At 39.7% G+C, this 12,793-nt stretch overlaps 2 protein-coding genes across 5 annotated transcripts in view; one reads left to right on the top strand and one right to left on the bottom strand.

The window, feature by feature from the left end:
• Positions 1-99: 99 nt before the first annotated feature.
• Positions 100-7,261, bottom strand: LOC115035816 (sushi domain-containing protein 4-like). 4 transcript variants are annotated; one of them, XM_029493833.1, is made up of 12 exons: positions 6,739-6,922; positions 6,280-6,365; positions 6,049-6,190; positions 5,083-5,274; positions 4,758-4,949; positions 4,027-4,218; positions 3,299-3,499; positions 2,802-2,993; positions 2,299-2,493; positions 2,070-2,202; positions 1,531-1,928; positions 100-1,449 (listed from the first exon to the last, which is right to left on the bottom strand). In XM_029493833.1, the coding sequence occupies exons 2-12, from the start codon at positions 6,283-6,285 to the stop codon at positions 1,424-1,426; spliced, it is 1,869 nt and encodes a 622-aa protein (XP_029349693.1). In that variant the 5' UTR covers positions 6,286-6,365; positions 6,739-6,922; the 3' UTR covers positions 100-1,423. The 4 variants fall into 4 exon arrangements, with proteins under 4 accessions (XP_029349693.1, XP_029349695.1, XP_029349696.1 ...); XM_029493835.1 differs by lacking the exons at positions 6,280-6,365; positions 6,739-6,922 and adding an exon at positions 7,208-7,261; XM_029493836.1 differs by lacking the exon at positions 3,299-3,499.
• fsip1 (fibrous sheath interacting protein 1) overlaps positions 7,116-12,793 on the top strand; it is a 25,509-nt gene continuing 19,831 nt past the window's right edge. The window contains exons 1-8 of the mRNA XM_029494315.1: positions 7,116-7,310; positions 7,391-7,442; positions 7,518-7,684; positions 7,823-7,904; positions 7,999-8,088; positions 8,735-8,859; positions 9,087-9,206; positions 11,564-11,725. Coding sequence (XP_029350175.1) covers positions 7,149-7,310; positions 7,391-7,442; positions 7,518-7,684; positions 7,823-7,904; positions 7,999-8,088; positions 8,735-8,859; positions 9,087-9,206; positions 11,564-11,725 — 960 coding nt within the window. The 5' untranslated portion in view covers positions 7,116-7,148. The remainder of the gene's footprint in view (positions 7,311-7,390; positions 7,443-7,517; positions 7,685-7,822; positions 7,905-7,998; positions 8,089-8,734; positions 8,860-9,086; positions 9,207-11,563; positions 11,726-12,793) is intronic.

Genomic DNA, 12,793 nt, shown 5'->3' with positions numbered 1-12,793 from the left:
AGATTTTAGGAATCAATTTTTGATGTCAGGTGCTATTTAATACTTTCATTAAAATGTGTCAAAACAAAGAACGGCCAATCTCACACAGATATAGCCAATGTGAACATCTCAAATATTTAATTAAAATGATCATATGATATATATACAGAGCAAATTTAACTTAAAACTTTTTACATATATATTAAAATATCTTCTTCAGGAAAAAAAAAACAAAACCATTCCTCAGTCTAACAGTAAACTCAATGGACTGTCAAAGTGAATACTGACATTGCACAAAGCTAAACAATTCCTAACTTTATTTGTTCGATCTTACCAGCCAGTTTTACAGTGTCACGTTAAATGTGCCTGCATTAAAAATTATCAAAGTGTTGCGGCAAAGTGGAAAGAATTATTTATTTATTTATTCATTCATTTTTACTTTCTAGGAGCTGTAAAAGCATCAAAAGAAGCCATGGCTGATCAACAGCATTCTGGACACAAATAAATAAAATGCAAAGTTTCCTGATGCAAAACAAGAGTTTCCAAGTGGCCTGAATAAATTAAGAAGATATGTTAGACATTTCAGGTGCACAAAGCCACATTTTACATAATTAAGCAGTGGAGGCATTCAACTGACCTTCATTTTTAAAATTCCTTATTGTACATTTTATAGATACCTGTGCATAGACGTGGAAAGCTAAGGCCATTGGGGGAAAGGGTATAACCAAGAGAAGACATTTGGAGATGTGGCTTTGTAGAGATGAAATGTGCTAAATCCAGGCCCCCCCAAAAAAAGTCAATTAAAGCATTTGTCCTTGGGTGGACAAGCAGCCTGATACTATACAATGACACGTGGAACGGTGTGATGATGGTGTCATGATTAAAAACTTTAAATAATGAATATAATCACAAGAAGACAATGCTGTGAGGAGACGTGGACAAAAACCTAGATTACCTAGCTTTCATGCATCTTTTCCAACGTGATATGCGGTAAAAAAAAAAAAAAAAGCAACAGTAAACAAGACACTGATGATATCATCTCCCAAAATGAGTTTGTAGCTTTGTCTTTGTCCGAAATACATCCCTAATTTTTTTTTTTTTACATTTCACTTACCCTTTGAAGGCATTCCATCAGAAGTTCTTGTTCCTTCCTTTGTTGTCCTACATTTTCAAACTGAGCTTCAGACATTAGACATACATACATAATGTAGGAATTACGATAAAAAATGTAAGCATGTATGTACATGTGAAATCCTTCTCTGTTCTCCTTTGGGGTGTTCAGAGGAATCGTTCTGAGTGACCAACAGCGTCACTCAGAGCCTCTTCTGCAGGGCTGTTCTTTGTTGACAGCGGTGTTGACAGCTCTCAAGAGGCATTCCGCTAATCAGGACAGGCCAATAGCAACTCTGGTTGGTTTGAGTAAGTCCAAAGGCTGCAGCATGTTTCAGGCCTCCTTCAGCAATGGCATATCTGTAGATAACCCATAAAAAGGTAGCATCGGTACAAAGTTGGGATTCTGAATAAGTAAAAGCTGAGAATGAGGGGTTTTACCATCGGAGTAGTCCATCTCAGAGTCGAGAGATAAGCTGTGTTGGTCGCTGCCTGCAGACGGCCTACTTTGTGAGGATGAAAGAGCTACAGCACCTGCATGCTCCAGGACCCAGGTAGATGATGAGGGTGAGGGCGATGACGAGGAAGGTGGTGCTGGGTGGACCACAGCCATCTCTGAATGCTGCTGTTTGAGGGAAGAAGGCCGAGTGGGGCCAGACTCTGGCGTTGTAGCGTGCTGACCCTCCGACAACACTATCTGGACTCGAGACTCAGAGCTGAGAGCTGAAGCTGAAGCTGAGGCTCCACCACTGCTCACAGCCTCTTCATATGAGGGCAGAGTCACCTGTACTCCTTCCACCATGATGGACACAGGTTGGCCAGACACACCTTGATCCCGCCTAAGTATTTAGGACCAGAGGAAAAGTTGAAACTTTGACCTTCAAAATTTGTTTCCTCAATATACAATGCTAACCATGCACCATGGTTTTTAATTATATGATGCTGGTAATAAACAAGCGTAACTTTGAGGGAAAACTCACCGATGGAGGGATTTGAGTTTTGGCTGTAGAAGTACAAACAACACCACAAGGAGGAGGATGAGGGCCACTGAACTGGCCGTCGATGCTACTATGGACAAAGCAGGCATTCCTAATGGTAAAGCTGGGTCACGGTCTGTGAAACATGAACAACTGACCTTGTTATCTGTACAAAACAATAATAATAATAATAATAATAATAATAATTCAAATATATCTGTCTAAGTTTTACCCTGCTCCATGAAGCAGCTGAGCTTCATTTGGCTGTCCCATTCCCCATATTGGCAGGTAAGGTATTTATAGTCTCCCTTCAGAATATAGCCTTCATCACAGAAATATTCAATCACAGTGCCATGAGTAAGTCTTTGGCATGGGGAAGGGTGACAAGTATACCCCCCATTCTCCGGCTCATATGGAGGCTTGCATACTGTTCATGGAAAGAGAGAAATACAATAAATAGGAACTTCTTTTTTAGTAGGAAATTACACTTGCGATTAAATAAAATGGCAAGAGCAATTCCACAGGGCTCCATTCTTTGGTATTTTCTATTCATCCTAAAATTACCAACGTCTACGCAGAACACTCAGATTAATATAACAGAATCACGCCCCTTTCCAACACTAAATACATTAATGGATCCAGTCAATAACTGGATGCAATAATAATTTCTCCAGACCATAAACCACTTGGAAAAAGCATAAAATGTGCAGGAGAAAAATATTAAAATACGTTTACCATCACTGTGTATACAGCGAGGAGGTTCTGAGGACCAGTGTCCTTGTGCACTGCAGGTGAGGATGCTGAGTCCATCTAGTAGGTAACCAGGGTCACAGCTGTATTGTAGCGCTGTACCCACTGGGAACAAGCTCCTGTTGGTTCCTGTCAGATTAGTTGAGCCATGCTGCACCATTGAGGGTCTTACACAGCCTTAAAGACAGGACAGCATTCATAACTGTTATCTTTAATTATAACGTAATCTTAAAAAAACAAAACAAATGATAAAAAAAAAAAAAAAACACAAAACAAAACAAAACAAAAACCTAAACACAATAAGGGCATTTTTACATCCTAATTTTGATTAAAATGTGTTTAAAGTACTTTATAAAACAAAAAAGTGGAAAGGAGTAATAATAATGTAAAAAAAAAAAAAAAACTGAAAAAAAAAAAAAAGAGAAATGATGGTTAAAATGAATGAGAACAGATATTAGATTGTGATTTATTATCTAAACTACCTTTATCTTGCTCCAAGAGGCAGCTGACTGGCATTTTGTTGTCCCACTTTCCATACTGACATATATGAAATACATAGTCTCCCTTCAGGACATAACCTTCATCACAGAAATACTGAATCAAGGTGCCATGGGAGAGTCTTCCACATGGGGAGGGGTGGCATATGTAGCCCCCGTTCTCCAGCTGATATGGAGGCTGGCATACTGTTCATGGAAAGAAAGACATATATATATATATATATATATATATATATAAAAACCTCAGTGCTAAATATTATTTCACTAAAGTGTCAGCATCTCACATTGATTTGCATGTTTTTCATAAAAATGTAGCTTGTTTTTCCATAAATAGTAATCTCGACAGCGAGTTGGCCATATGTTCCTGTTGTTATCACAGTTGCTAAATGTTGATTCAAGACACATGGAGATTTTTTTGTGACCACTATGCTTCACTATATATGGAAGTTATAATGCAAATAAACTGGATGTTAAAAATTGCAGGTGTAAATGGAAAAACACAAAGCGCATATAGTAGGTAGTAGTAAAAATTAAATTAAAATGAATATGGGTAACTAAATTAAAATTGATGAATGATCATTAATATGCTGAAAAATACCACCTGTTTGGTCAGGTTACAGTAAATGCTGACCCCAGACTTATGATGTATGTGGATTATGCAATGCAGAGGTACAATGAGGTTATGAGGAATATATGGGGTTATCTGTCTTTACCATCGCTGTGTATACAGCGAGGAGGTTCAGAGGACCAATGTCCCTGAGTGGTGCAGGTCAGGACGCTGGGGCCAGCTGGAACATAACCGGGGTCACAGTTATACTGCAGTACTGTGCCCACAGGGAACAAGCTCTGGTTGGTGTCTGTCAGATTAGTAGAGCCATTCGTCACCATTGAGGGTCTTGTACAACCTTAAACAAGAGACATATCTTTGACATTTAAATATTGTTAATATGTTAACAAATGTTACTATAAATTATATTTATAAGAAGAGAGGTTATCATGTAATGTATTTGGAAAACATTTTTAATTTCACAGCCAACCATCTAATTTATTCACAAAATCCACATTCTTTAGGAGTGATTAAATTAAATGCAAAAGGAAACAATGCCATTGAAACACTTGTGTGGAGTAAGTGATCAAATAAAACACTGACTAAAAAACTACAGTCTGTCAATATGTTTTGTGTTTTTCATTGTCAATTTTGACATATTTTCTTTGTGTTTGTCCTTTTGCAGTGACAGCTTTTTGGTGCTGTCAGTTTCCAGTGGTATGCTCAGTTTCATTTTCCATCATCATTTTGGCATGGGTTTTTTTTTTTGTTTTTTTTTTCCCGTGTTTCAATGCCATTGTTTCTCTTAACATGGACGGCTTTGTTTCCTCTGTCAAATTTTATTTTCAGTGCCATGTCACTGTTCGAGCCTCATAGAAAATTTGAAAAATTACCAACCTCGGCTTACACAACTGATCTGCATAGGGCCGTCCCACTGTCCATCCTGACAAGTAAGGTAGTTATAGTCTCCACTGACAATGAAGCCCTCATCACAAAAGAACTCGATCACAGTGCCATGGGAAAACATTCTACAGGGGGATGGATGACAGGTGTAGCCCCCATTCTCCGGTTTAGTGAGTGGTAGACATGCTGATGAAGGAAATATTGAAACATGTCAAATGATAAAAATTCCTGTCCTTGGTACTGTTGTTTTCTTTCTAACTTTATATTTACAACAAATTGGCAAAAAATGTGAAAACAAAGAAGAGACAGAATATCTTACCACCACTGCGTATACAGCGAGGAGGTTCAGAGGACCAGTGTCCCAGCGTCGTGCAGGTGAGGATGCTGGGTCCGTCTGGCAGGTAACCGGGGTCACAGCTGTACTGCAGTACTGTGCCCACAGGGAATGAGCCCCTGTTGGTCTCAGTGAGGTTTACCCAGCTGTTCTGGACCATGTATGGCCTCAGACATCCTGGGAAGAGATGACCATTGCAGAGGAAATTCTGTGAAACTACTCAATTCTTTTAAGGTTACACCATGTCAATTACCTAGCTAAAAATTCTAGAACTGGCACAAAAAAATTTACTTGACATTACCAACAATATTTTTATCATCTTTAGAGAAGATGAGGAAGAAGGGGACATCTTCAGTCAGGACCAGTCTTTTCATAAAACATTCAAGGCAAATTTCAAGGCAAGGCCATGGTAACTGCAAGTACAGGAAATTACAGTGCTGTCCTGGTTTTTCTTTATGTGCAGGGCCTTTGACCATAGGATTGTTGTATGTGGGTCTTTCAATTAAACTTTGATAAAAGTCTAGAGCAACTGCAAGTTAAATCTTTTATCTAACTGACTGCAACACCGATTTGGTCTAGCATGGTTGCATTACATAAGTTAACATTTCAACTTCTAAAGCACATCTTTCCTGCTTAAAAGGTGATTGTGCATTAGCTCTGCAGACTAAAATATGAAAACACACAAAAGCATGTCAATATATACAGCAGCTAACTCTATTGTTATTTGCACACAATTCGAAAACCATGATATTTAGATAACATACCATGCCAGGTAGATTTGTAAAGTGCTGCTTCTCAAAAACAAGTTGCTGGGATTACAGTGGAATCTGTGATTTATTTCTATGGCTGATTTTATTGTTTTTGTTCAACCGGGAAAGCACAGGTTAACAGACTAAAGACAAAAGCCACAGAAGTTTGCAGGAAGGTTGAACCACAAAGACTGCCTCCTACCTGACCCTTGGCCTGTGGACACAACAGTCAGTCCCAGCAGAAAGAAAAAGGACCGTTTAGTGGCTGAGATGCGGGCCAAAGAGGCTTTTGATGTACACTCTGTCATTCCATTGCACATCTTCCCCCGCCGAGTCAACTCAACCTGGAATGATCAGAAAATTATTACATATTGCATTGTGAAATACCTAAATACAAGTAATAATGAGAGGGTGGCCGTCCATCTGCTGGCACCTGCATATGTCGCAGGTAATCTGCAGAGCTTTGGAGAGCAGCCAGCGAAATGGGAGGGCGTGTGTGACAGTGGTACAACGACAGAACTGACGAAAATGATAATGATGATGATGATGCCATGGGTAATTAGATAACATCGGACACCCAATTCCTTTCATAGATGCCGTGAGCTATCAATCTATGCGACATATTCACTAAAGCTAACTGTACCTCCAACATAAAAAATATGAACCTTAGTTCTTAATCGTTCTGTCTGCGGCTACACACCCATTTTCACCTCTTGCTTATTGTTTACCCTAGCTAATACCCTTGATTATTCTAGAGACAACAAGGACATAACAAAAATGTTATATGCACATATAGAACATATACCATTGCTGATGACAACATTAGCGCTTTTAGCTTGCTAACGCTAACTGCACTGTATGAGGGAATGGCTCGTTTATTTGCGTCACCTACCACACAAACACGGCCGCGAAACCCTGCCCTGGTTTTACTAGCCGTCTCCGTGTTTTCCAACAATGCGCCAATTTCACCACCGACACTTAAACTGTCGGATAAAACAAAATGCGATTTACGGTAGCGGTACCACTACAGCTAACCGCTAGCTAGCTCCCTATCGGCTAACTGATTACCTGCTACGCTAGCTAGCCGCAGCTATTGAAGGATCAGCTGAGCTGCAGAGATTTCGTTCGGTAGCCATGGCAACAAATATATAGTTGCATAGTTACAACATCCGGGAATGTTTGCGTCCATAGTTACCAAACACGAAAACAACTGGAGAAAGTTTGTATTGACGAACGTCTTTTATTTATTTGGCGAACAGATAATTGATAACAGAACACATTCCTGCATAAGATAACCACACTATGGAAATTATCAGAGGTAGTTTGGATGACATTTCTCGACCCGCATCTAACGAACAAACCGGTAGTCGTGTGTCCAGTGTGGTGTTGCCCAACAGTGACAGAAGTTGTCCAGCAAGCCCGTTTGCCCTTGTTGTTTTGACCAACGATTCTGCTGATGTACAGGTAAAGATTTCCAGACCAATGCTTGTGATTATTCATCTTAACTTCCAAATACTTTAGAAAACATTTCCCTCTCAATCCAGAGCAGCTTGGGAGAAACTATATCCGCCTCCTCCGTCGCTGGTCCTGAACAAGGTAAGTGTGATGTATGATGGAGGAGTACATTCAGTTTCAAGATGATCCCATTTCACACAATAGTGCTTTGTTAAGGTCAGTGTCACAATGCCGTGGATGAAGAGAGTGAAGATTCAGAACTGCATCGAGCCACTGAGGAAATGAGGAGACTTGAGGAGATATTGTCTGCACAGCTCAGCAAAGAAAAAGAAGTCATGCGTCAAAGGAAAGAACTTCAAGCTAAACTCTGGGAGGAATTACGGGTGGATACAGCGTTTGAATTCACTCTTCTTTCAATCCCAGTTCATTCCATCTGTGATGGAATGAACTTTTTTGACTACAAAAAAGTGTTGACTTGTATTGCTTCTCGTTTGATTTTATATATGAATATATTTCTGCAGCAAAATAAGCCCGAGGGTCAGTCTGAATGTGCTCATGAAGCTTTGAACACACGGCTGTTTTTAGCTCTAGAAGCAGCCAGTGGTAAGCATAAACAACAGTTTATTGATCATCAACAGTGCTGAAAAGTATGTGACATGCCAGGAGAGATATCTAAAACATAGTTTGTATCTTTAAGGTGCGGAAAAGGAAGAAAACTTTGGGCCTTTGTTTGAAACTCAGGTCCCTGACAGTGACAATGACAGACATAAACAAGTTTTGATGCAAGGTAAGTTCGTGATTCTCCCAAAGAAAATGCAGCACACTCAATTCCATGTTTTGTTCATGTTCTCAAATGTATTGCCTAGTTTGTGCACTTGATGGCACCATGAGCTTGGGGAACTTGCAGCTACAGCTCATATTGTTCCTCTTGAGGCTGGGGGACACAGTGGTGCACTAACTTAAGTACTGGTCCAATTTTCCAGAGGTGAATGCAAATAGTTTACCCAGTATGTGACTCATGAACAATTTACTGTTCACGGTTTGTGGCTTTTTATATCATCACAAAGGCAATAACAGAATCCCAGACTGTGAATCTCTCATTTCAGGCACCAACTTTGGCTGATTTTTATAGTGGGGGGGTTGGACACCTTAAAATTCTGATGTAGAATATCCATCCAACAATGGAGCATTTAATTTAAGCTTTGTTTGAAGTCTTTAGAAATTATTTGCGCTTCTCCCACTTTCAAGATTATTTTTGGCAGCTGCAAACTCTTGAATCGTGGATCAAATGAAAGAATAAACTCTTGACTGAATAATGGCTCTATAGAAATTCTGAGATTCTTAAATCACTTTGGCTATTTGTTATTATTAAAGTTTTGACTTACTATCTCAATATTTATGATACGGAATCTAAAGTGTGGCTTGTGTGACAGGTGAAAAGAGGTCAGGTGGCGCAACAGAATCATTTGATACCAGGAAAGAGCGATTTGAAGTCAGCTGCTGTGAAGCATCCAAAGGCAAGAAAAAACAGAAGGACTTTGTCAAGAGAAACATTGAGGTATGTCAAAGTTCACATTGGGCCAACTGCAGTGCTGGGGTTTATCGCATGACTAAGAGCGAGTCTCTCATCTGTTTGTTTTTCCAACAAGGAAAAATACTTGTTTGTATTTGAAGAAAAGGACACATTTTAAGCCCATTTGGGCACAATAAAAATAATAGAAATGTGATGCAAATGATAACTTTTATTACATTCTTCTTTCTGCCAAATGTTGTGTAATGCATTAGCTGGTAAGTGCGGAAGGTGGCCAAGTCCGTCTCACCCAGGCACAAAAAGAGCGTCTGGCCGAGCTCCTCCGAGAAATAGACGAAGAGGAAGAGGACAGTGCCAGAGGTGCATACAGCGAGGTAGGCTGACATGGTGCACTAACTGACAACATATGCTGTGGGAGCACTCTTTTCCTCTGTCTTCAGTTTCTTTTGTGATCTTATTTGGTGGAATCTGTGCCATTTTATAACATTTGGCTGTTTAAATAATGTTATTAAAGACATTTTTGAATACCTCAGCCACTCTTTGGCCTTCAGAATAGCACAGACAGAGACAACATTGGTCAGATATCCTTGTTTTGATGACTTTCTAGCAGCTGAGGCTGCCTCTGGGCAGAAGATCCTGACTCCTCAGAGCAGTTCCGATTATAAACCAGATGTGTAAATGCTGTATGCAGTTCACATGAAATGCCACATTTCAAATCATATAATATCCTCTGTGGTGTTTCTGTGAAATTCAGAAGCCAGGATCTTTCATATATCCTTGCTCAAAGCTGTAGCTCTCATAGTGAACATGTGGTGGTAGAGCTAGTAGCCAAAGAAATTGAGGCTTTTTGTTTACGTTTCATAGAGCTTCATCCTGTGCCACCTGGAGCAGTAGACTGTTTCCCATCTTAACTTCAGATGTTTTAATTCTCACTTTTAATTTGCTTTAATAGCCCTTTTGGCAGCTGTGAGGCCAGTTTGAAGTCATATGGGATGTAGTCTGTTGGGAAGTTAGAGGGAACATACTTACCTTTCACATACGGTTCCATTTAGCTTGACCCCGACAGCTCTGCGTCCGTGGGACAGCTTGCTAGCTTTTTTTTTTTATTTATTTTTTTATTTAACATCTTGCTGCTCTATTTGTGATGTTTGCCTTGACTTTTAGAACAATGCTGGAATGGATGTGGTAGATACCAAACACCAAACTGAAGGGGAGTGCATATGCTCAGTGTTTTGTTTTTTTTTTCACTGGCTGGAAGAAGACTTCCTGTTATTCTGAGGCATGCTATTATGAATGGCCTTAACGCAGCAAGCACATTATTCATGTCACCAAGACTTTGGCAGTGATGTGTTATCAGTTCTGAAGACTTCTTTCAGTTCTTGGCAGAATCCCCTGAGACACATATACCACAAGCTGCTGCTCACTGTTTTCCTCACACGTTTTATTTATTCATTTAGTTATTTTATGTTACTGAGTCTCATCCTTACAAACTCCATGGTTTTCTGCAGTTCTGGTAACCTGAGGCAATAAATCAGTGGCAGCCATAAGACATTCTGCGAGCCGTGGTGAGGCACTGACATTCATCTCTCACCTACAGGCTCAAGTTGATCCAATATGAAAAGGAGAGATTTAAGAACAACTATGTGATGACTCTTTTGAAAAATCAACTGACTGGTTTGTACTAGTGTCATCCAGATATATGGCAAACTAATCTTCCAATGTCCTCATCTCGATTTCATCCCAGACCTGTGCTGCATGTCATGGCGTATCACTTTCCCGTTGTCTCCCGTCTTCTCTTCCCTATGGACTACCCAATGTATAATAACATTTTTTTAGGAATAATAGTAATAGTTTCACATGCTGAATTCTTCAAAGCTGAAAAAATGATGAAAAGATTGATACCACTCACATGTCTCTGTTGTAAGGCTACAGAAAGTTGGCTTGTCAGCTTCAACAAGAAAGCAAATTAATGCACTTCTCAAACTCTTTGTTTGCAGATGGAATTAATTTCATATAAACAAATATATCATGCATACATTGTCAGTGGGATGGATTCAGTGTTGGGCTATGTAAAGGATGAAAATAAGACTTTATTCCATGGCTGTGTTTTATATCTTGACTTTCAAGTATATTAGAAATGATAGTGGGATTTTGTCATTCTCTCTATGACATTTTTATGTTTAATGTCTTTTTAATAACTTACATTTGAAGACAAAGGGCAAACCAAGGGCTCTCTGACAGACCTAGTGTCTAAGTATCGATGCAAAATACTGGAAATTTAAAAATCAGAGTTGCTCAATCAGAGCAGATATGTGCATGGGAGACACAAACCATTTGTTAACTTTTTGCTTTGCCTGGTGCACCGCAAAGTTTACAAGGTTTCATGTTTGCTGTCCTCTAAAGCCAGTATTCTCCTCCTCTGTAATGAGAGCATTCAGAGTTTACTGTTGTGCTCTTTGTAGTGTAGTGCTCTTGTTTGGCCTGATGGCCTTGCAACAAGATTGCATCTCCCTTGGGCTGTGATGAATTTAGGAATTTTACTAGTTTTTACTCCTATGATGAAAAGGGATCACCAACCAAAAGTGGAAATTAACAGATAATTCTTCATTTCACACTATTATAAGGTTGCAGATTAGGCAATAGATAGAAGTCCCTTATTTAGGTCACTGAAAAACAAAGCAGGCTTATACCCGGTGGGCTATGACTTATTTCAGTGATGCTTTTCTTCCAGGAGGATATGTGGGCTGTCTCAGTCTTGACAGGCCAAGGTTACACCCCAGAGCCCTCTGACCTGGAGCAGCTGACTGACATTGACTCCAAAATGCGCCTTCTCCTTCCAGTTGAAGAATTTCTCTTGGCACAGAGCTCCTGCACAAACTGTAACATGCCCCCTGTAAGTTTTCATCAGCACTACTGCAACGTGTTTTCTAAAATACTGTCCATGGGTATACGGAGAGGTTATTATAAGGCCAACTCAGTATGGCATCGTTGACACATCTTGTAAAAATCATTTGTTACTTACCCTCAGGGAGTTACACCTGGGGGTAGGACTCTTTTACTAGATTAGATTCGATTTTTGGGGCTACGATTTGATTCAAAACAATTAGATTCATAATGATTTCTGCTTCAATCTATAGGTGTGAAAAGGATCCTCATGATCTACTCCAGTCTGCTTTGCAAGACAGAATGACAAATGGAGGCATTAAAGTGTCTTTTTCACATTTATTAAGTTTGAAACATTCAACCATGCTGAGATGGAATTGTTGCAACTGTTGCATAAAAGCAATATCACATATTGCTAAAGTAACAAAAATAAAAGTGTCACTTTATAAACAAAAAATAAAAATAGTGCCGTTAAACATGGGTTCCCGAAGTGCTTAATCCTCATTTTGCAAACCTTGCACACTGTGAAGGTCATGTCAAGCTTGGTCTTCCTGGGTATTTGGTAAATATGTCCCTATAAAATCTGTGATCAGGGAATCACAGAATTATACATTAAAAACAAAATTCATTATAAACACGGAATAACACGGAGCTAATGAATGAATGAATGAATGAATGACCAGACCACAGACCAGAGACTTGACCCCACCAGAGACTAGAGACTAGACCAGACCAGACTGGACCTGAGGCAGGACCTCCCCAGAGACTAGAACTGGACCCCTGTAGAGAGTAGAGACTAGACCAGACCAGACTGGACCTGAGGCAGGACCTCCCCAGAGACTAGAACTGGACCCTGTAGAGAGTAGAGACTAGACCAGACCAGACCACACTTTGGTTCTTACCGTGCATGTGTATGTTCCAGAACCGGCTCTGTGGTGACGTCAGGACGTCCCACATACAAAATGGAGGCAGACAGCCTGCGGATTTGTTTTATTTTATTTATTTATTTTTTAAATCTATTTTGGGACATTTTAAATTGATTCTGAATCGTAGTAAATGAGAATCACAGTTCTTATTT

The sequence above is a fragment of the Echeneis naucrates genome, chromosome 22, assembly GCF_900963305.1.
Source record: "Echeneis naucrates chromosome 22, fEcheNa1.1, whole genome shotgun sequence".
NCBI classification, from domain to species: Eukaryota; Metazoa; Chordata; class Actinopteri; order Carangiformes; family Echeneidae; genus Echeneis; species Echeneis naucrates.
This window is presented reverse-complemented; position numbering and strand designations above follow the sequence as displayed.